At 37.4% G+C, this 21,674-nt stretch overlaps 5 protein-coding genes across 10 annotated transcripts in view; 3 read left to right on the top strand and 2 right to left on the bottom strand.

Annotated features, from left to right (window-relative positions):
* Window positions 1–2,093: 2,093 nt before the first annotated feature.
* Window positions 2,094–3,612, bottom strand: LOC111433821 (protein ODORANT1-like). Its single transcript, XM_023071052.1, has 2 exons — window positions 2,274–3,612; window positions 2,094–2,141 (listed from the first exon to the last, which is right to left on the bottom strand). The coding sequence occupies exon 1, from the start codon at window positions 3,287–3,289 to the stop codon at window positions 2,312–2,314; it is 978 nt and encodes a 325-aa protein (XP_022926820.1). The 5' UTR covers window positions 3,290–3,612; the 3' UTR covers window positions 2,094–2,141; window positions 2,274–2,311.
* Window positions 3,613–3,945: 333 nt separating this feature from the next.
* LOC111433923 lies at window positions 3,946–5,398 on the top strand. Its single transcript, XM_023071197.1, has 2 exons — window positions 3,946–4,251; window positions 5,135–5,398. The coding sequence occupies exons 1-2, from the start codon at window positions 4,032–4,034 to the stop codon at window positions 5,275–5,277; spliced, it is 363 nt and encodes a 120-aa protein (XP_022926965.1). The 5' UTR covers window positions 3,946–4,031; the 3' UTR covers window positions 5,278–5,398.
* A 412-nt stretch (window positions 5,399–5,810) lies between these two features.
* LOC111433743 (protein FAR1-RELATED SEQUENCE 4) lies at window positions 5,811–9,622 on the top strand. Of its 4 annotated transcripts, none has more exons than XM_023070922.1 (5): window positions 5,811–6,012; window positions 6,114–6,164; window positions 6,338–8,607; window positions 8,715–8,768; window positions 9,219–9,622. In XM_023070922.1, the coding sequence occupies exons 3-5, from the start codon at window positions 6,550–6,552 to the stop codon at window positions 9,366–9,368; spliced, it is 2,262 nt and encodes a 753-aa protein (XP_022926690.1). In that variant the 5' UTR covers window positions 5,811–6,012; window positions 6,114–6,164; window positions 6,338–6,549; the 3' UTR covers window positions 9,369–9,622. The 4 variants fall into 4 exon arrangements, with proteins under 4 accessions (XP_022926690.1, XP_022926689.1, XP_022926688.1 ...); XM_023070921.1 differs by having other exon boundaries at window positions 6,367–8,607; XM_023070920.1 differs by having other exon boundaries at window positions 5,811–6,164.
* Window positions 9,623–12,155: 2,533 nt separating this feature from the next.
* LOC111433885 (mitochondrial amidoxime-reducing component 1) lies at window positions 12,156–14,604 on the top strand. The gene is made up of 8 exons (XM_023071141.1): window positions 12,156–12,384; window positions 12,592–12,741; window positions 12,851–13,027; window positions 13,216–13,304; window positions 13,388–13,452; window positions 13,611–13,713; window positions 14,084–14,194; window positions 14,292–14,604. Exons 1-8 carry the CDS (start codon window positions 12,300–12,302, stop codon window positions 14,415–14,417), a joined length of 906 nt encoding a protein of 301 aa, XP_022926909.1. The 5' UTR covers window positions 12,156–12,299; the 3' UTR covers window positions 14,418–14,604.
* A 689-nt stretch (window positions 14,605–15,293) lies between these two features.
* LOC111433857 (exopolyphosphatase PRUNE1-like) overlaps window positions 15,294–21,674 on the bottom strand; it is an 8,758-nt gene continuing 2,377 nt past the window's right edge. For all 3 annotated transcript variants that reach the window (XM_023071106.1, XM_023071105.1, XM_023071107.1), the window contains exons 4-14: window positions 21,398–21,582; window positions 20,582–20,662; window positions 20,445–20,489; window positions 20,297–20,341; window positions 19,393–19,479; window positions 18,189–18,315; window positions 17,997–18,074; window positions 17,057–17,182; window positions 16,513–16,577; window positions 15,754–15,865; window positions 15,294–15,538 (exon numbers count right to left, since the gene is read on the bottom strand). In XM_023071106.1, the coding sequence (XP_022926874.1) occupies window positions 15,444–15,538; window positions 15,754–15,865; window positions 16,513–16,577; window positions 17,057–17,182; window positions 17,997–18,074; window positions 18,189–18,315; window positions 19,393–19,479; window positions 20,297–20,341; window positions 20,445–20,489; window positions 20,582–20,662; window positions 21,398–21,582 (1,046 nt within the window). In that variant the 3' untranslated portion in view covers window positions 15,294–15,443. The remainder of the gene's footprint in view (window positions 15,539–15,753; window positions 15,866–16,512; window positions 16,578–17,056; window positions 17,183–17,996; window positions 18,075–18,188; window positions 18,316–19,392; window positions 19,480–20,296; window positions 20,342–20,444; window positions 20,490–20,581; window positions 20,663–21,397; window positions 21,583–21,674) is intronic.

Here is a 21,674-nt window from a genome sequence, read left to right on the forward strand (position 1 = left end):
ACTGCAGAATTGGGCGCGCGTGGCAGGCGCGCGTGCGGCCTGCGGCTGGCGCCTTCCCGCGCGCGTGGCCACGCATTTCCAGCGTGCTGCTGGGCGCGTGAGCGCGCGTGGGACGGCCAATTTGGCCCGGTTGTTTTCTGTTTTCTCGATTTTTGTCCCGGCTCCAGTTCTAATACTGTTTTTACGTGGATAGGGACTTAATTTAGAGAAATCAGTAGTTTTGGACACCTCACGGGCAAAGAAACGCTAGCGAAAGGGCACGCGTCAACCAGGTAAGTCACCACCCGGTTTTTAGGAAGAAATACTTGTAGGATTCGCTAGGATTGCATGCATGCTAGTAGTTCTGCTTCAGATTAGCTATTCATGTAAGTTACTAGTCAGTTTATCTGTCGTGGTTGAATTGGGTAAATTACATGAGTGTTGCTTGTATGCCTTAGGCTTCCGCCGTATGTATGCATGCGTTATTTTATGTGTAGAATTGAGTATGCCGGGTTTCGGGTGTTTGATGGACGAATTCGCCCCATTGAGCGCGAACTTAGTGCTCTGGGTGCTTGATGGAGGTCATCGCCCCGCTGAGCCGGTATGCCTAGTTTGCATGAATTACATACTATGATGTAGAAGAAGATTACATGCACCCTCTGTTAATTATTTCCTTGATAAGATTAGGGAATCTTGGATAGGAGCGAAATGCCGCTCCAGCCTGACTTAATCTTTCCCTAGGAACTTAGTGGTTTACCACGGTAAGAAGGTACCCCGGAGCGTTCATAGATTGCTAGCGTGTGAACGGTATCTATAGCTTCGTGGGAGGACCAAGGGGTCCCTGATCAGTCCTTACTGCTCTTAGCCATTTCGCATGGGAAATGTGTCCCCACGTCGTACAGCCCATTAGCTGCATGGGAACGGGTTGGGTCGCGCCCCCCATAGAGGGACTAGATGGGCGTAGGGGTACTCAGCACACCCCTAGGCTAGGTACCATGTAGTCCCAGATAGCCATGTGGAGGTAGCACCTCATAGAGAGATACCGACCATATTAGCTTGGCATATAGAACCTCTGGGCGTTTAATGAGAGAACGAAAAATCAGTGAAACCCAAGGGGCAAGCCCCAAGGGACCTAGATTGGAGCCAGTCGCCCTAGAACCGAAATAGGAAACCGTGGCAACCTATTGAATTAAGATGCGAAAAGAGCCTACAAGTAGGTGGCTTACTGAGTATAATTTTTATACTCATCCTTGCTATGTTTTCCTTTTTTTTTTTTCAGGAGCGCGAGGCGTCGGTCAAGAGTGGGCGTGATCTGAAGGGAATTGTCACAGAGGGATGGGTTGTCCCGGGGCGTCAGTCCAGTCTTAGTCTTTATTTTTGTATTCGCATTCCTTTTAAATTTATTTTCCAAACGGTCTTGTGATCTGTGTTATCGTTCGAAAAACTTTATTGAAATTTGATGATTTTTTGCTACTTCATATTTAAATCTCTTGTGCGTCTGTGTCGTGTCGTTGGTCACTGTCCGTAGTAAAATATTGGGCTGTGACAAATTCCATCACTTTTCATCATAACCAAAACTTTCCATAAAGCCTGTTTTGAGTCAAACATCAAAATCCATTACCATAATATTTCTTTCAAATTTGTAATAGAAGTTCACTTAAAGCAAAGCTTTGATTCACAGTTGATTTTGGGCAAAGTGTTATCAAAAAATGAAGAGCACCCCGCTACTATAAAAGACAGCCCATTGAGAGGACACAAGCTGTCAAATCATCCACAAAGATAACCCTAAGTGTTGTTGAAGCTTTTTCTTGTCAGTCCAAAAGCCAACAACCTTGTCAATACCATTGTTCTACCTAAATAGGACTGGAAAGCGCCAAATATTAGGATAAATGTTATGAAACTTCCAGCTTAAGATGGCCTCCATCACCCATGAACGTAAAAGTTGACCATTAGGCATGCATGTCTTTTCCAGCCCTCCGCCAGCATATGGTTGAGGGGACGGCATCAACAACCTTCCCATTACCAACTACCTTCCTTTTTCTCATCACTCTCAATTGGAAGGGTATCTTGGACTTGCCTAATTATATCATTGTTACTCTTTATTGTCATTGTTTCAAACATTCTCCTTTTGGAATTGAGATAGGATGTCAACACTCCAAAACCTAGGTATTAATTATATTTATTAGTGAAGTTTAGTGATGATGGTGAGTGTTACAAAATTAAGAAACAGGGTAATTAGGAGCGAGTAAAGAAGCATAAAGGGAAAATAAAGCATTGGAATGAATGTACATAACACAAGGTAAGTGGGAACAGATGAAACTGGAAAAGAAAGTTATATTTGCAAATTTGAATTGAAGTTGATTGGATTTGGATTTGGTATCACTGCCGACTCCTCGAAATAAAAATCCAAATTCTTAAACTCAGCAGCAGCAGCAGTAGTAGTGTGATTATTGTGAGGTTGAGGTTGAGGTTGCGATTGCATCACTACACTTCCCGCAGCCTCTTCAGTGGCCAGAGGCATTATTAATGCACCCACATCAGCCTCCTCATCCTCCCACATCCTCCGCAACCGCTCCCTTTCAATCACCATACCCAAATCACAGTCTAAGCTATTATTACTGGACGACCCCGTTACTATTCCACATCCACTCTCAAACAATTCCCAATTCATCATGCCCGGTACTATGGGTGCACCCCAACAAGAAGACCCAGTTTGAAGCTGCTGCTGCTGCTGCTCCTCCAACCAGGTGTAGTTATTGGAGTTATAGACGTAGCTGCCATTAACAACGTCGCCCATTATTTGATCATGATCGTTATAAGCATTCATATTATTATTATTATTATTAGCAGCGGCAGCAGCAGCAGCAGCATGATGATGTTGTTGTTGTTGCTGCTGCTGCTGCTGTTGATGGCGCGCAGGGAGGAGATTGTGGGTGTTGGGATCAAGGCCAAGAGCAAGCAGCTTCTTCTTGATGGAGGAATTCCAGAAGTTCTTGATCTCGTTGTCGGTTCTGCCGGGGAGATGCTTGGCTATCTGCGCCCATCGGTTCCCAAGGATTCGGTGGACGTCGATGATGGTCCTTTCCTCCTCCGCGCTGAAACACCCTCTCTTCAGGTCAGGTCTCAAGTAGTTAATCCACCTCAGCCTGCAGCTCTTCCCACACCTGTCCAGCCCCGCCATCTTGGGCACCCGGCTCCAACAAGCCTGCCCCTCAATCTTCCTTATACACTTCATCAGCTTCTCGTCTTCTTCCGGAGACCACAGCCCTCTCTTCACCTTCACCTTGGTGCAGCAGCTGTGGTGCCCCATCTTCTCTTCATCAATACCTACTACCACCTCTCCTCCTTGTTAACCATATTTAGTATTCTCACCCTTCACTAATTAATTTATGGACATTCTAGAGGAATACACATTACTTGTGGCTAATTATAGATGCATCCAATAATTAACCATTCATTAATCTTCCAAACCCATCTCCTGAAAGGGACGCCTACTGGGTTTTGGGACAAACTTCACCACCAATCTTTATTCTTCCAAATTCATCCTACATCTATGGCTACACATTTTCCACATAAATAAATATTAATGTTACCCACAAGACTTGTGTTTCCCCTGTGCATGGTTAACTAATTGTTTATAAATCCAACTAATTCCTGCCCCTACGTCAACCAAAACAGAAGTTATCACAGGCAAATTCCTGCCCCTACGTCAACCAAAACAGAAGTTATCACAGGCAGCTCAAAACTTGTAACGCATGAGTCAATTGTGGTTAATTACGAAACAAGATATCGACAATCCTTCACGCATTTAAAATCAATATTATTTTAAATTCTCTTCAAATTTGTTGTGTTTGTTATTTACCTCCTTGCCCACGAGGCCCATTCCATTCCATTTGAAGTCCAAAACGGCAAAGAAGCCCAAGGCATTCAAATCTCAAAAGCCCATAAACAAGGTTCTGCCCCTCCCTCTCAAAACCCTAAATTCTCTAGAGGCAATCAATCAAAGCCACCCGGGACTCGGAGCGTGAAGAAGCTCATCGGAGAGAAGAAATATGGCGAAATCCATGAGATCCAAGAGAGAGAAGAGGCTGAGAGCCATCAGGAGAGAGATGGTTGAGCCTATTTACGACAAGAAAGACGCTGCGAAGCTCGCTGCTCAACAGGCTGCTCTTGCTGCCCCTAAGCTTCCCGTGCGCCCCTCTCCTTTCACCAATATCTCTACTATGGACGTCGCACCAGCCTCTACTTCAACCGCCGCCGACGCTGCTATGGGTACCCCCTTTCTTCTTTTTATTACTTGTACATGTTTCGTTTTGCTTTTCTTTTTTAATTATTTGGGTTGTGGCTTTAACTTTAGTGGTTTTTCATCTCATTGTATGGAAATTCTTTCATTCTTTCATTCTCTTCGACTCAATCCACGGCGAATCTCGATATCAAAACTATTTCTATTGGCTAGGTGCTCAATTTGTAGTCCGTTCGTCCCTTCTTATGACAATATCCACTTCTTTTTAATTCTTCATGAATTAGTCTGCATTCCTAGCACTCAGATGTTGTAGGATCAAAACGAGAGAGCAGTCAGTGGTGTAGTGTAGGAGGAATGTGGCTCGTTTTTTGAAACTCAACTCTTATTTTAAGCTTTAGGCAGATGAATGCAACTTCTTTTATCATCTTGTATGTATAAGTCATATTAGACGTACAGTATGAAGTATTAAAAATGTTCTCTTTTAATAAGCTAGTAATGTTTGTTTTGGTCCTTTCTCTCTGTGATTATGACCCTAAACCTTTGTCATGAAAACTAAAGGAAGCGTAATGCTAAGTGTTGTTATATTGTGCTTTCCTATGAGCTAGAGACTAGGTTTTGTTTTTAAAATTTTAGAAGAGTTATGTTTTAAGCTGCTGGATGGGGATGGGGTGTTTTGAGAAGAAATCTGGAAAGGGTCTTTCCAACTCCAATGGTGGCAGCTGCAGAAAACAGAAAGAACAATAATAAATCTTCATTACTTGTTGAAACTATTAATTTGAGCTGAGTTGTCTGTAAAAGTAAAGAATATGAATGAGGTTTTGTTGGCTGGCACTCTACTAGGCCTTGAGAATAGAGTTGTTGGATTGGAGGCCCTCATTTATTTGTTTGTTTGTTTGTAATTGCGTGTTACAGAGGTGGAGATGGATGATGGCAGTGAAAGCATGATGGCGCTGAAGGCTGTTGGTGGGATTGGCAAGAAATCCAAAAAGAAATTCAAGGTTGGGAAGGCCAAGCGGCGTGGTAAGTGCAAGATCAAGAGGAATCGCCACATCTAGTCCCGTGGCCACTGTACTTGGATACATGGCCTCTCCCAATACTTAACTATATTGTATTAAGTACTAAGTTCAGTGACATTTGGTTAACCCTTCAAGTTTAATTATTTATTTCTTACTCTCACTCTTCTGTTTACTTGGTCAGCCAATTCTAGCACTTTTTTGTCCAAACCCTGTTCCAAGACTTTACAGGAATCCTCATAATTTTGGTTTCAAATCATTCTAATTTAATATATTTTAAAATTATTATTAAAAAAATTTAACAAAATTATTGATGGAAGACTTAATAGAGAATATTAATATATCAAGGATAAATATTAGAAGTAATTTTGATATGAGAATTTAAATTGAAATTTAAAAGAAGAAGTATGACGTTGATCTCACTTTAACCAAAAATTAATTATTGTAGTATTTATTTTAGCTTTAGTTTAAAAAAAAAAAAAAAAAAAAGCAGAAATGAGATGAGTTAATGAAAAAGAAGCACATGTTGAGCATCGGAAATGACAGTGGTTTGAGTTCTACCTATGTGGTTTGAGTTAATAATAATAAAATAATAAAAACCTACAATACCCATGAGCGAATCAAGCAAGCAAGGCGAAGAGGCGAGAAGTTGTCCTGAAAACTGAAAATCAGAGAGAGCTGAGTTGTTATTTTGCAAATATCTGGTCTGCTTCTGGTTTTCCCCAAATTTTCTGGAGCTGCCGCGATCTTCATCCTTCCTCCTTCCTCCTGATTTAGGTTTGATTGTTCATCTTTTCTTCCCAATCCCCAATCCCCAATCCAAATCCCCAATCCCAATCCCCAATCCCAATCCCTCACTTTCCCTTCTCTAATTTTAGACGCCTTCTCGACGGAACTCTTGACTGGCTGCCCCATGGAAAGCGGAGCAGGTATTCCTTTTTTTATTTTGCGATCTCTCTTCATGTTTGCGTCGCTTTTCTTTTCTTTTTTTCTTTCCTTTCCTGTGATTTCGATGTCTTCTCTCTTTCTCTCATTCTGCTTATACCTCCTCTAATTCGCCTTATAAATGACATTTTTCTCTCCTATAATTGCATTTCTCAAGGTATATCTCGTTTCCCCTCCCCCCATTAGGTGCCTTGTCAATGGGAGGCCTCTCACTGACACACAACTTCCCTTCTTCTCCATTCATGGGAGGAGACCCTCTACTGCATATGTGGGACGTTGTATGATAAATACTTCGTCATCTCTGAGTGCCTTCAGAGGTGAAATTAATGGTGGATTCGAAGTGGATTTGATTTTTTTTCTTCATCAACTATGGATTCCAATGCGATCGTGTGCAGTTCTATGACAGAACCATGCCCTGGCATGGAATTTGAATCTCATGAAAATGCATATTCATTCTATAGAGACTACGCCAAGACTATGGGCTTTGGAACTGCCAAATTGAGTAGCCGTCGTTCTAGGGCATCTAAGGAATTTATTGATGCCAAATTTTCATGCACAAGATATGGCAATAAGCAACAATCTGATGATGCTATCAACCCACGACCCTCTCCAAAAATTGGTTGTAAGGCGAGCATGCATGTGAAGAGAAAACAGAATGGGAAGTGGTATGTTTATAGTTTTGTAAAAGATCATAATCACGAGCTTTTACCATCTCAAGTTCACCTTTTTAGAAGCCACCGAAACACTGATCTACTCAAGAATGATGTCAGAATACGGAGACGAAAGAATTTAGCTGCCATGTCAAAAATGTTCAGTGCTTATCAGAATGTTGATTGTTTAGAAAGCTATGTGAAAAACCAACACGATAAAGGCCGCACTTTGGTCCTAGAATCAGGGGATGCGCAAATTCTTCTTGAACTTTTTATGCATATGCAGGAAGAGAATCCAAAATTCTTTTATGCAGTTGATTTGAATGAAGGGCACCAGTTCCGCAATGTGTTCTGGGTTGATGGCAAAGGAATGGAAGATTATGTGCGCTTTGGAGATGTGGTTTCATTTGACACCACTTATTTCACAAACAAGTATAAGCTACCATTAGTTTTTTTCATAGGAGTGAACCATCATATTCAGCCTACTTTACTTGGTTGTGCACTGATTGCAGATGAGACAGTTAATACATTCAGTTGGTTAATACAAACATGGTACATAGCAATGGGAGAACGAGCACCACAGGTGATGCTTACTGACCAAAATACCAATATTAAAGCAGTCATTGAGGCAGTTCTTCCTGGAACACGTCACTACTTTTGTCTGTGGTATATTTTGCAAAAGATTCCAAAAAATCTCGAATTTTTAAGCATGTGGCATGAGGGTTTTATGGAGGAGTTCAAGAACTGTGTTTTTAAGTCATGGACTAAGGAACAGTTCGAAAAGAGGTGGCAGAAATTGCTCGATGGATTTAGTCTTAGAGAAGTTGAGTGGATGCAGTATTTGTATGATGATCGTGCTTATTGGGTGCCTTCTTTTGCAAGAGACGTTTCTTTCGCTGGCTTATGCACATCTTCACGCATGGAAAGTCTAAACTCTTTTTTTGACAAATATGTTAAGATTGAAACATCCTTGACGGAGTTTATAGAGCGATATAAAGACATTCTTGAGGATCGATATGAGGAAGAAGCAAAGGCAAATTTTGATGCTTGGCATGATACACCGGAATTGAAGTCTCCATCTCCATTTGAGAAACAAGTTTCACTAGTATATACGCATGAAATCTTTAAAAAATTTCAAATGGAGGTTTTGGGAGCTGCTGCGTGCCATCTTAAGAAAGAAACCGAAGATGCAACTACTACGACATACACTGTCAAAGACATTGAAGATGGTCAGAATTATGTTGTCGAATGCAGTCACTCAAATTCAGATATATATTGCTCCTGCCGCTTATTTGAATATAAAGGTTTCCTCTGTAGACATGCCATTATTGTTCTCCAAATGTCTGGCGTTTTCAGTATACCATCCAAATATGTACTGCAGCGTTGGACTAACACTGCTACAAGCAGGAATCCAATTAACGAAAAGTTGGATGAGGTGCAATGTAAGGTCCGTCGTTTTAATGACCTTTGTCGAAGAGCTATAATATTGGGTGAAGAAGGGTCTTTGTCTCAGGAGAGTTATGACATTGCACTTTCGGCAATTAATGAAGCCTTGAAACAATGTGCAACTGTGAGTAGGAGTAATTCTGCAGAAAATGATGGGAGGCCTGACAACTCAGGAATTCTTGTTTTTGGTATCGAGGAGGACAACCAATGCAGCAGCAGTTTAGCTGTTGAGAATTCACCTGATCTTAAAGTGATCAATGCTAAAAAGAATCCTAAGAGGGCAGGGTCGAGCAAGGAACCTGCAGCCAATGAAATCAGCAAAAATGGAAAGGTGATCATTATAGTTTTTATATGTTCATGCAAATTTGAATTAGTTTTGATGTATTTCATACTCAATACTGAGGACTAATTTGAATTGGCTGTATATATATATGTCAGGTATCTCAACCATTGGATGCAAATGCTGGATCCCAGGATGACTTCAATCAATTGGTAAGCTGTAATGTTGACAGAACCAGGTTTTGATTAGCATCATAACTTTTTCTTAAAAGAAAAATGATGTAAAATATTCTGTCTTGGAGGGCTTGTTTCTTTTAATATTGTTGAACTAAAATAATTCAAGATTCAGGCACCAAGTATGTCTAACAGTCTAAAGAACATGTGTTTGGTTTCTTTGATGATGTGTTATAAACATAGACATTGAAAGTGCCCATTGTGACCTTAATAGCTTAGGTGAGGGAGAAAAATAATTAATCCAATTGTGACCTTAATACCAGCAACATGTGGTAGAACATTTGTTATTGCCGGCATTTACCACCTTGGGTTTGCTACCGAGAAATATATTTATGCATACTAGCGACCCTTTTTCTTGTAGGAAGAGATTGAGAATAGGTACATGGTATTGAGATTCATCTTGCTGTTTTCTTTCCATATTTGTTGCAGGAGTTGAGCGATATGCGGCCAATCCAATTGCATGGAATATCACCGACGCAATTGCATAACATGGTGCCAACACTGCTTCATAATGTGACACCAACACAGTTTCACAGCATGTCTTCTGCACATTTGCATGAGAGTCTTCATCCTCGTTGACGCGTGGAGACCTCTGTAAAAATGTATACCTTATAACTTCCTTGAGAATGTATGTATGCAGCAAAACTAATTAAGAACAGTTTCCCAATTCCAACAAGTGTAGCCTGTTCTAGAAATGAGCAGTACTTGAGTAGTTGCATCAGTCTTTATATTTCCATTCCTCATTTCTGCATTCTGGTTCTCTTCCTCATCGTTAGAACGGCTACAACTTAGTTCTGAGTTTGGGTTCTTTTTAAGAAAAATGTTGCAGGATACCACCAAGGTTTAGTTGCTGTCTGGGGTCGCCTTCGTTTGGCAGGTGCCACCCACCCATTGTTATAATAGTAATAATAAGTAACCTGATTTAATGGGCATTCAACTATCAATAAGCGAGTATATTATTTGGGCAGTTCTTATTGTACAACATCGAATTGCTCAATATAGTTACTTTGAAATTAGATCAAAATAATAATAACAAGAATAATAAACTAAATATTGCTAAAAAGATTTATAGATTTATATTAATGACTAAAAGTATGTACAAAGAGAATATAGAAAGAGAGAAGGTACAAAGAGAATATAAAAAGATAGAGAATATAGAAAGAGTAAGAATATAGAGAGAGAAAGTACCTTCTCAAGAAAGTACATTTTGAAAGCATAGTTATGGATATATGTATGATATATGTATAGTTTAGCTTATTATATAATATAACCATTACTCTATATATAACTCTTTACCTAGATATATGTATAGTTTAGCTTATTATATAATATAACCATTACTCTATATATAACTCTTTACCTATATATAACTCTACACCGTATATAGCTTTTTACTGTACATAACTATTTACTATTTATGATAATCTATGTATCTACCATATGTATATAACTTTTTACTGTTTATGATAATCTATGTATCTACCATATATATTTTTACCCAGTTTTTTACTATACATAGCTATTTACTCTTTATGACACTTTTTACCACCGTAGCTATTTACTATTTATGACACTTTTTACGACCGTAGCTATTTACTATTTATGACAATTTACTCTATATGTCATTTGCCACATATAACTTTACTAGGTATAACTGAGCTACATCAGGCTCTATAACCTAACAATCTCATCCGGCTCCATAACCTAACAATTCTCCCATTTGTAGACTGATCCAGTCAACCAAGAATTTCATTCTCAAACGATCATGAGCATCTTCACTGCACTATACCAATCGAGACTTTGCACAACCTCAATATTCCAACATCAACACATTTTGTCAACATGTTTCTGGATTCTTTGCACCCGCTATCTTCTCCAAACACATCACCATCTTTCACTAACTTGCAAGTGAAATGATATCGCCGTCTGTGTTTTGTCTTTAAATGATAAGACTGGGTTCCTCACCAACTGTATGACACTTATTTTCAACTTCACTTATTGCCACGTATTCAGTCTCAGTACAACGCATTTTTGAAGCCTAGACATCCCATCATCCATGGTTTACTCCCACTTGTTGTATCCTCCAACTGTAGGGTCTCATCAAACAAAGGGCTCTGGTTCACTTTCATCAGCAATAGTGTAATGAAGGTACATACATATCTGGTACTCTAATAGTACTAGATGACCTTTTCCTCCACAATTCCAACAGGTTACGTTTGGTCTATTTGAAGATATTTCTCTGTTCTTTGATTTTGATCGCCCTTTGTTTGGGCCATTCAGTTTGCTTCTTCCCCGTTGGTCAACACTGAGAGCACTACCAGATGAATTTCCAATTTCTCGTTTGTGAATACTTTCGCTAAGAACTACATCTCGAATTTCATCAAACTTCAGTTTATCAGATCCTCGGGAACTGCTGATTGTGGCAAAAACAGTATCCCATGACTCGGGTAAAAATGACATCAAAATCAATGCTTTAATTTCATCATCGAAATTAATTTCCATCGAACTTAATTGACTTACGATCATATTGAATTCATTTATATGATCAACAACAGATCCACCTTCAGACATCTGTAGATTGAATAATCTTCGCATCAAATACACCTTGTTCATAGCCAACGGTTTTTCGTACATATTCATCAGCGCCTTCAACAGATCTGACGTTGTCTTCTCCTCGATGATGTTGAACGCCACATTTCTAGATAGCGTCAACCGGATCAGCCCTAAGGCTTGTTGATCCTTGAGCTTCCACTGTTATGTGGTCATTGTATCCGGCTTCACCCTCAACAGAGGTTCGTGAAGATTTTCTGATACAGATAATTTTCAATCTGTATCTTCCAAAAATCGAAATCGGATTCATTGAACTTCTCAATTCCAATCTTTGAACTTTCCATCTTCACAGATCGTGGTGACTTTCGCCTAGCTCTGATACCAGTTGTTAGGATCGCACAACAACGCACACACTCGATCTAGATGAACACAAAGAACAAGATAAAGAAAATGCAAAAAGAATATTGGCTAAAAAATTTATATTGATGACTTCGAGTATGTACAGTTAAAGAATATAAAGAATATAGAAAGTACATATTCAAAACTACGTCGGAGGGATATATATATAGTTTAGCTTAATATATATAGTTTACTGGATATAATCATCTACTATATATAATTATTTACCATATATAACTTTTTACTGTACATAGTTATTTACCTTTTATGACAATTTACTCTATATCATTTACCATATATAATACAGCTATAACAGCTGACTAGCTACCTATCATAGCGAAAGTATCATCTACTTGTATGAATAAACCCAAAAGAAATGAGTCATCTACTTGTATGAATAAACCCAAAAGAGATGAGGAAAGAATATTGTCGGTATTTTTTTTGATAAGGACGGTAAGGTAGGACCGTAAGCTTAGCGTAGGGCGGGAAGAGTAAGAAAGGGCTGTGGAATCAATCATCCTTATTGTCGTCGTCGTCGTCGTCGTCTGCTCGTCGGAAGCTATGGCTAACGTCTCTGCAATTTTCATTTACCCGATCAAATCATGCGGCGGTATTTCAGTTCCCCAAGCACCTCTTACCCCTACTGGTAAACCCCAACAACCCATCTCATTTCTCCCTCTAAACGCTTCACTCAATCTCTAGTAACAATCTTCATGAAGAGGCTGCCCCATATGTCTCTATTTTTTCTGCTTGGATTGTCATTCTATGCCGACAGGGAAGTATCTCCAAATTAGCATTTCTTAGTTACCTCGCTTCTCTCTTTTGTGATTGACGGCTCGGGCCGGGTACGCAGGATTTCGATGGGACCGTCAATGGTTGGTTGTGAACTATAAAGGAAGGGCATACACTCAGAGAGTTGAACCTAAGCTTTCTCTGGTCGAGGTGGAGCTGTCGAAGGATGCATTCTTGGAAGATTGGAAGCCGTCTGATACCTCGTTTCTTGGTACAATTTTGTTTGTTTCTGTTTTCGTATCTTACTGCCTGAAACTTTGTCATCCTGAAAATGTTCAGCTCTATCCTTCAATGTAAACCAAGCAAATCTGGTTTTGCAGTCATAAAAGCACCTGGAATGGATGTCTTAAAGGTTCCCCTGCGTGAACCGCCGGAGAATACAGATGGTGTCTCTGTTTGGGAATGGTCTGGCTCTGCACTGGATGAGGGAGACGCTCCATCAAAGTGGTTTTCAGATTTTCTTGGAAAACCCAGTCGGTTGGTTCGCTTTAATGCAGGTCTGAAATTCAATTTGGTAAATCGTGCAATGTAAAATTGGGAATGTCATTCAGTGTCTTAGTGGGTGTTAAATAAAGGGAATGATTCAGTATATTAAAATAATCAATGGTCTCATTGTTTCTTTGTCATAAGTAATCAAATCTCAGAGCTGCATGTTCAACTTACTTTGTTGCTTTGTCTTCTTCAGCTTCACAGACAAGGAAAGTGAATGCCAACTATGGTCCTGGACACCAAATCATGTTTTCTGACGAGTTTCCGTACATGCTGATATCTCAGGTTTAAAAACTATTGAGTCTGATTGTTCTTCCCTCCTAGACCGTGCATCTAACTAACTCCAATGTCTCTCTTGCACTTTGCAGGGATCTTTGGATGCCTTGAATGAAGTGCTCAAAGAACCCGTATCAATTAACCGCTTTAGACCCAAGTATGGCCCTCCTTTTTCTAAATGTCCATAGTTCCCGTTACAGTATGGATCCACAATGCTATTTCTTAGTTGTCTCATTGAGAATGCTACATGAAAATCTTGATATATGATAATTTATTTCTTTTAAGCGTTTGCTTTTTTCTATTTTTTTGAACTAGCATTCTTGTTGATGGCTGTGAACCATTCTCCGAGGATTTGTGGACTGAAATCGGAATAGACAAGTTCATATTTCAGTGTGTTAGGCTATGCGCCCGCTGCAAGGTATTGGAGTTGCCATGCCAAAATATTCTACGACTTCTTTGTTAGTTTTCCATAACAACTTTTGCAGTGGTAAAAAGAAAGAAAAAGAACTTTTGTCTATGATTCACTCCCTACATGCACATGCATTTAGTTTTGGGGGAATTTATGCTTTAGCGTGCCCATGCATATCATATATGATAAGTGATGGATTAAGGCCTCCAACAGTGCACACATACGTGAGAAGGGGTGATAAAGAAATATCAGGTAGAAAGTTATGAGTTAAGGAAATGCATTTTACGCAAGGGTCGGACGTATGAATAGATTCAACATATACTGATTTTTACTTTTTGTACAAAATTGGCACCTGAAAAAGATACTCTTTTGTGTTCAGGTACCTTCAATAAACCAAGAGACTGGAATTGCAGGACCTGAGCCGAATGAAACACTGAAGAAAATCAGGTCCGACACAGTCCTGCGTCCAAAGCATGCACAGAAGGGACAAGTAAGAACTGAATCTGAAAGTAGGATGCATATATTTTCTTTTTGGAAAATGCTTCACAAATGAACTTCCTTCTTTTTGTTTTTGTATGATTTCCCAGATTTTCTTTGGCCAGAACTTGGTGTGGAAAAATTTAGCAACTGAAGGGAAGGGAAAAATCATAAAAGTGGGAGATAAAGTCAACATACTGGGAAAGGTTTCCTCTGTAGCGGAAGCAGTCGCCTGAATACCGTAAGCTTATGAATTATAAAATAAATATCTGGAAGATTTCTGGGTAAAAGTAGTGTAGTAGCCAAATATGAAGAAAGTAAATAGGATGCTACTTGTTTGTATCCCAGTGTTTCCTCTGAGACTCATGACACTAAAATATAAATATGATCTCCATGAATAAAAGGGGGTACGAATTGCATCTATATAGCCACTCAACCTCGATATCAACTTTCTTATTGAAATTTATTTCTGGTAAAATCCACCCTTCTTTCTCGCCAAGTCTGATGCTCGTATTGATTGAGTTATATGCTGCTTCGCAATTTGATTTCTTCTTCATAGTTTCAAATACATTACTCTAAATTGAATATTGTGTGGCCTTTTTATGCTATGGTTCAAATTCTATTTAGAAGTTTTAATCTCCACATGTGAGTTATATATAGATTTAGATCTTCAGTTCTTTATTTGTAATTTAAAGTAGTGGTTCAAATGAACGATAATAAATTGGTCCAAGAAAGAGGAAGAAGGGCGTAACATGATGAAGCATATCTTGTAGGGTTTATTTATGAATTTGGCCTATAAATCTTTATTACATGGATCAGTTCAACGTTTTAATTCCACTTGAGTGATACCAATATCCTTCGTAAATGGTCATTCCAAATTTGTTTGCGGTAAATAATGGTAAACATTTTAGCGCCCACCACCATTGACAGAGAATTAGAGGCCCTCAGTATTTCGAATATTTGGCTCACTAACAAAAGTTTCTAATTTATGTTTCATCCTTGAAGCATTTGTTACCTTCCAAAAATACTCATCTTTTTAAATAAAGTTTATTCCTTTTCACTTTGAGATTTTGTTTCTTTATGATGTCTGTGTATAAGATGTGTGAAAATTCTAGAATGTCTATGAATTAGCTCAACTGTATAAAATAAGCAGAAGGCACAGTGTTATTAAATTACACTTAAAAAAGGAAATCGATAAATACGTAGTTCTGTTAAAAAGGAAGTCGATAAATACGTAGTTCTGTGCATTTGAGCCATTCAGATTAGCATATCTGACAAAATTCTTCCAGTAGGCGTTCGATAGTCCTCCTTGATGCAATCTTATTTATCTCAAATGCTCTAACTTCATCTGTGAGACCTGCATGCCAGCCATGCAAAAAGATGATTTCAATGATAAGTCATAAATTAGTGAGAAGATTGATGCTAGAAGTTATCAGTCAATCTGCATGCTATATGGAGGAAAAAGAAGTAACTTCGCACATTGAGTATGTAGATGTGCTTGCCACCTGTTGACGTTATCCCAAAAAAACTTTTCCAGGGAAAAAAGGGGGAACCTTGCAGGGAAAGTTTTACCTGTTTGATGAAGAACTTTCAGGGGTAGTTGTGATTGGGAGGTTTCAGTATTTAAAAAGACAGTCAGCTTCTGCATAAGCTCCAAAGAATCAGCAACAACTAGGATCTCTCTCTAAATTATGCCGGATGCACGGTAGACAGAAATAGTGAGGGTAGGGAAGAAGACAAGCAACACAAAATCAGTTATTAATGCAAGTTTCTCGCAAAAGGAAACATGGAACAAAGCACAGTTATCCTTGAATGTTGGTTGAAAGATGCATCCATTCAGATGAAAGGAAATTTTGAGTTTAATTGATTTATGGAGTATAATCAATGCATGCCCAAACTAAATATGGTTATGAGTGCCTAATTGCAGTAAGCCATGACCACTAAGTTCTATAAAGGATATGGACTCTTTGAAAGATAACTCACAAAAAGACAGAGAAGAAGATATGATAAAAGAGAGATACCTGGTCAACGTAATGGAGAAAGAAATAACGAGTTCTAACTTCTAAACACATGCATATAATAAGAAGGCCCTTAAACCTTTTGATTATACTTATTTCAATTTTGTAATCAAGCCATCATTTATTTATCAATTTTGTAATCAAGCCATCATTTATTTCCAGCCCCTAAGTGTCCATTCCATCCAAATTCTGCCGTTACTCATCTCACAAGTCACAGCAGAATGTAATGCCAATCACGTAACAGTAGAATTTTAACAGAGATAGCCATATTGAAGTTAATAGGAAGTTAAACTTGAGGCCTATCTATTTCAACCTTGAAGTTTTTCCGCACATCATAGTATCCAGAAACAACCACAAGCAGCCGAAGTTTCTCTACACCTGAAAAACAACACAACAACAGTTGTTTGAACGATGTTAGTAAATCCAGGTCTCGAAAGATGTCAAAGCTGAACGATGTTAGTAAATCAACAGGAGCTGAAAAGGTTACTTAAATGTGAAAGAAAGTTATTGCAACCAAAAGTTTCCTTGTGCTTCCCATTTACTCATATGGATGCACACAGTACGCTTCATATATACAAGATTCAGACCATTATCAATAGCAAATATGGAGGGGAGGAACACAGATAGCTAAGCAGGTTTTTTTACTGTGCCCATCTCATGCGGCGTGCACGTCCATTCTAGGTTATAAATGGTAGTTTTACCCTGTTTCCATAGTAAAGAGGGAACTTAACCTTTAAGGTTTCCATTTTTCCTGGATCTTCATAAACCATGTTTTCATCATTATCCTTCAAACAAGAAAAGGAAACACAAAAACGGAAATATAATAATGAAATCTTATTCAAATTTCAAAAACTTACTCAGAATGTTTTTCATGTCTTGAGTTGTGTTAACTTCCTGAGAAAGAAATTGAGCAATTGATATTCCAATGGAACTCATCCCAAGATCTTGCCTCCTAAATCTCTTTCCAGAATCGTCCAAAGTTCCTGGTTTAAAATTCAGAAAAAAAACTACGAATCAGAAACTTGAATTGAAGTTCAAGACAGATCACTGTGCAGATTGAAGTATCAACACTTATAGTAAATTATTAGTACTACAAACGTGAAACTTAACTTTAAAAAAAGAAAAAAAGAAAAAAAAAAAACGAACAGTCACTTAAGTAACATACTTACAAGAGTGTTCCATGAAAGTTGACATATGAAAGATGTGCATAAACTGGTCTTGGATATAAAAGCCAAATTATTGGTTTAACTAAGTCTTTAATTTATTTATTCTCCAAGTCTCCAAGTATACTAGTAACAAGAAAGGTATCCAGTTTTTTCATTGAATATAATGACATTGCATGTTCTTCGCCACTTAAGTAATTGGGATCAAAATATAATTGGGTTTGGCACAAAGGGGAATGCCCAAAGCATGGTGCAGAGGTAAGACTCGTTTTAATTATTAATTGCCTATTTGGCAATTGAGAAGGGTGAGGATATGCGAGTGTTTGCCCAATAGCTCCACAATTCAAATTTCCCTTTCTCTGGACCAGAAGAAGAAGATATAATTTGAAGTTCCTACTACTAGATTCTAAGGGTCCATACATTTACTGACCCTAACTAGATATTCTGAAAAGAAAAATAGTTCACTCGCGAGTCAACGCCATCAAATATAATTGATGTTAGTTTTTGTCAAGAGGATTTGACAGACAGAAATACACAAAACATAAAATTTTCATCAAATTTTGAAGAGATTAAATTACATAGGAGTATATATACAAGACAATAACAAACCAAAAATCATATTTCAAGTCCCCACCTTTCGTCCACTTCTTGAAATCCTTGAGCAGTATATCAATTACCCCAAGGTTGGACACATTGTACATCTTGTATTTCACTGTAGATGCATAAAAGAATGCCTAGATAATTTTAGAACAAGAATTAAAAGAAAAAATTAATAATAGTTTGAAATTGTACCATAAAGATACAGAGAATTGCAACATAGACATACATATCTGATAAAAGCCATTGCATCCAAACCGACCAGCACCGCTGATCAACAATGTAGCCATGTATTTATCTTTGGAGGTACATCGCGGGCTTGTAAGGTTTCCTGAATCTAATAGAATTCCAGCAAGCTGCGAGGAAAAGAAAACACACCAAAAGAGTTTGATTTTCTTAAAACAAGAAAGAGACTAAATCTCAAAAAGTACAAAGCTCCATAAGGAAGAGAGTGAAAAAAATCAAAACAAGAGCGAAAAAGATAAAAGATTGCAACAAAGAAATGAAAATAGAATACGGAGCAAAATCTTTAGGGAGAAAACACTAGGAGGAGGCATGTAATTCATTTAGAAAAAGAAAAAAGAGTCGAAGTACTAAACTACTTTTAAGAAAGATGTCTAAGCATGCAATACTTTTTGATTTGGAGCTAAGTTATATGTAATTTTGAAAACTGTTCGGATTTTTTTTAAAATTCTGCATAAAAATAATTAAAAAAAAAAAACTGAACAATCATGCATACGTTTGTGGGGCAGAACTAAGACTCCATCTACTAAATGGGAATGGTATAAAGAGTGATGGTAAAATTATCAGAATGGGAGTGAAATGTCAAATGTTGTATTTAATAAATTAATTTTGAAATTGGAATGAGAACGGAGAGGATTGCCAATGTTATTATTTACTAATACTTTGAATGAATGTCAAATCCAATTCATGTAGGACCCATAAAAAAAAAAAAAAGAAAAAAAAATTAACTTAAGAAAATTATGGAATTTGCTAAAATGGTAAACAAAAAGACATTGTTTTCCTTCACAAGAGGAATGAATCAAGAAGAATGGTTAGAAATTTTGGCGTTGGGCCTACACCTTGGGAATAATTTTCATTCCTTAAATACTTTAGCAAAAATGTGAAAAGGGATAGGAGAGCACGATTTCCACTCTCCAATTCCTGTTTCATATAGGAAAACAGAATAAGTGCCTAAATGAATGAACTTCCACAAGAGCAGAGATTCTAGGATAACGCCAAGAGAAGATGAATTTTAAAAGTTGAGGTTAAGGTAAGTGTAAAATGCATGCTGAACTAGCTAGGGGCTCAAAGCTTTGTATCAAATCTTGATGGGCCTTCTAGAAAACAGCATTTCCAAATCTCCTTCATCCGTAACTTCAAAGTAAATATGCATGATGGAGTCAAAAGTAGTTATCACAAGTAATAAATACCAAAAGTCTACTGAATCCCTTCCCAGCCAAAATCTCAGGTGAAAATTGAGCAAACTTGTCGGCAATGAGAGTACAGCATGAGCAGTCCTGTTTCACAAAGTAGTCTCAACCAAGAATTACCAAAAACCATAATTTCAGAAGACTATGTCCTAGGCCAGTTTGCACCGAAGGAATCAAACAAACGAAAGAGATTTGAACACTAATTTTTTTTCTTGAGAAAAAAATTAGTCAAATTACAACTGTCTGATATCTTGAAACTGACGAGTTCTGGTATATGAAAATGGAACACCTCATAGAATTCCTACAGTTGGAAGTTGGTACTGTAGTAAACTTTTTCCCTTGCTTTTGAATAAATGTCTTTATTGATTGGGACCATTAAAGATGATTATGTTAATCAAGTTTGTAGCAATAATTTTAGGGTATTAACACTGAACTTTGTAATTTCATTTGCGTAAAAATTACCTAATATTTTATTGACATTTATATATGATATCAATATTATTTTCTATGTTTAATAGTTACAACACAATTCTTCCAAGTGCTTAGCATCTTATCTTCTCCAGGTGCAAACTGGAAGGTCTTTTTATTCAACTTCTTTAATATGGGTTGAGCGGCTTGTCCCCTATTTTTGTATTTCTGATTTCAATGAAATCATTTATCGTCTAAGAAAATGTATGGTATAACCATAATCAATTCAAAAGGAACTTAAACATACTTTCTTTCTTGATTTCAATTAGTTATCATATATCATTAATTTCAATTATTTCTTGACTAAGAAAGTGTGTTTGTGTGTGACATGACACAACATGACATGTCCAAACAGATCTTCCATCTGATGGACTTCATAACTTCAGGTAAAAATATGAAATAGATAAAACTGCATAAAACTATACAGATGTCAAACCTGTTGCATTGTAATATTCTCAACCCAAGGATATTCAGTTTCATCCTGAAAAACAAAAGGAAAACATGAATGGTCAGTCTCTCATCAGAAGATGTTTGGAAGTAGCTAAATTCCTTTAATTCAAACCGAAAGAAATGGTTCAATGCACCTTATTGCAGTTAAAGATTTCAACAACCGCCTCTTTTAATGCATGCTGCAGTAAGAGAAGAAAAAATTTGACATTTCACAAGTACTGGTAGACCAGCTGTTTCCAGAACAATGTTGACCGTTGCAACTTGAGCTTACCTCTTGTTTAGCAGGAAGTCTGGAGCTGTTTAGTAGAACTACTTTAAGACTTCCAAATAACTCATAATATGATAGGTCAATCTGGGAAAATATTTAGTATTCAACATTAAAAAGAGGTATACTACCCAACCGAAGCTCAGAGAAACGTATCTGTATGCATATTGTTTGACCACTGGACACCTCTGTCATGCTTACATACAGCATAAGCTTACATTATGTTATGTAAAGATTAAACGAAACAGGAGTTCTCAATATTAAAGAAAAAAAACATATAAAATAGTATTTTACGGAAACTGGTATTACCAATCGTGTATTCCAAAGAAAAAATTATTTCCAACTCAAAATTTATGGAAGTTTATCTTACACATTACCTCTGAATGAGATGAAGTCTTTTGAATAAACGTCTCTTTCTCAAGAGTAGATGACCTTTTGGATTAAAAGGCATTTAACAAACTACCTTTTAACTCTAAAATCATCTTTTATAGTAACTTCATTATATAGTTATATGTTTAATGACTAGAATGAAAATTTGAAAGAAAAAATTTACATACATACAAGGATCTCATTTCATGTTTATCAAGTATTTAACGGTAAGTTTGAAATAATTTTAAAATTTAATGATACATTAAAATTTTAAAAACTAAGGAACAAAATGAAAATACATGTTTTAGTTAAGAGGCACGAACTACAACTTGGATCTTTCTCGAAGTATCATCTTATATGAGAAAACGAACGATATCCTTCAGTGTAGAGTATAATAAATAAATAACATTAAAGACAAATGAAAATAAGAGGGTAATTTTTAGAAAGTTTGACCTCATCTATAAAAATCAAAGACAACGTATTAATCTGACAGGAGCCAAGCAGCCATTTAAGTTCAGGATGAGAGTTTAGATCCGCTCTCTTCATGTTGATAACAGGTACAGTGCAATACTCATCATATTTGTGTGTCTCATTCAAGTAGAAAGCATACGTGATGGTAGAAGCAACTAACCCAACATCTGTATGAAGCCAGAAAAAAGTTAGATCTATATGAGGTTCTACTAGAACTCTATTTGAGCTTTTTTCCTTAAAAAAAAAAAAAAAAAAAAAA

This window comes from Cucurbita moschata, unplaced genomic scaffold (genome assembly GCF_002738365.1).
Source record: "Cucurbita moschata cultivar Rifu unplaced genomic scaffold, Cmos_1.0 Cmo_Scf00043, whole genome shotgun sequence".
NCBI lineage: Eukaryota > Viridiplantae > Streptophyta > Magnoliopsida > Cucurbitales > Cucurbitaceae > Cucurbita > Cucurbita moschata.

What these genes read in the sequence shown, in the direction of transcription:
- LOC111433821 (XM_023071052.1), bottom strand. Translation starts at nt 3,289, where the DNA reads ATGGGGCACCACAGCTGCTGCACCAAGGTGAAGGTGAAGAGAGGGCTG.
- LOC111433923 (XM_023071197.1), top strand. Translation starts at nt 4,032, where the DNA reads ATGGCGAAATCCATGAGATCCAAGAGAGAGAAGAGGCTGAGAGCCATC. An exon ending in CGCCGCCGACGCTGCTATGG is followed by an intron (nt 4,252 to 5,134) that starts GTACCCCCTTTC and finishes TGCGTGTTACAG; the next exon opens with AGGTGGAGATGGATGATGGC.
- LOC111433743 (XM_023070920.1), top strand. Translation starts at nt 6,550, where the DNA reads ATGGATTCCAATGCGATCGTGTGCAGTTCTATGACAGAACCATGCCCT. An exon ending in AAATCAGCAAAAATGGAAAG is followed by an intron (nt 8,608 to 8,714) that starts GTGATCATTATA and finishes TATATATGTCAG; the next exon opens with GTATCTCAACCATTGGATGC. An exon ending in AGGATGACTTCAATCAATTG is followed by an intron (nt 8,769 to 9,218) that starts GTAAGCTGTAAT and finishes TATTTGTTGCAG; the next exon opens with GAGTTGAGCGATATGCGGCC.
- LOC111433885 (XM_023071141.1), top strand. Translation starts at nt 12,300, where the DNA reads ATGGCTAACGTCTCTGCAATTTTCATTTACCCGATCAAATCATGCGGC. An exon ending in CGTACATGCTGATATCTCAG is followed by an intron (nt 13,305 to 13,387) that starts GTTTAAAAACTA and finishes TGCACTTTGCAG; the next exon opens with GGATCTTTGGATGCCTTGAA. An exon ending in AGCATGCACAGAAGGGACAA is followed by an intron (nt 14,195 to 14,291) that starts GTAAGAACTGAA and finishes ATGATTTCCCAG; the next exon opens with ATTTTCTTTGGCCAGAACTT.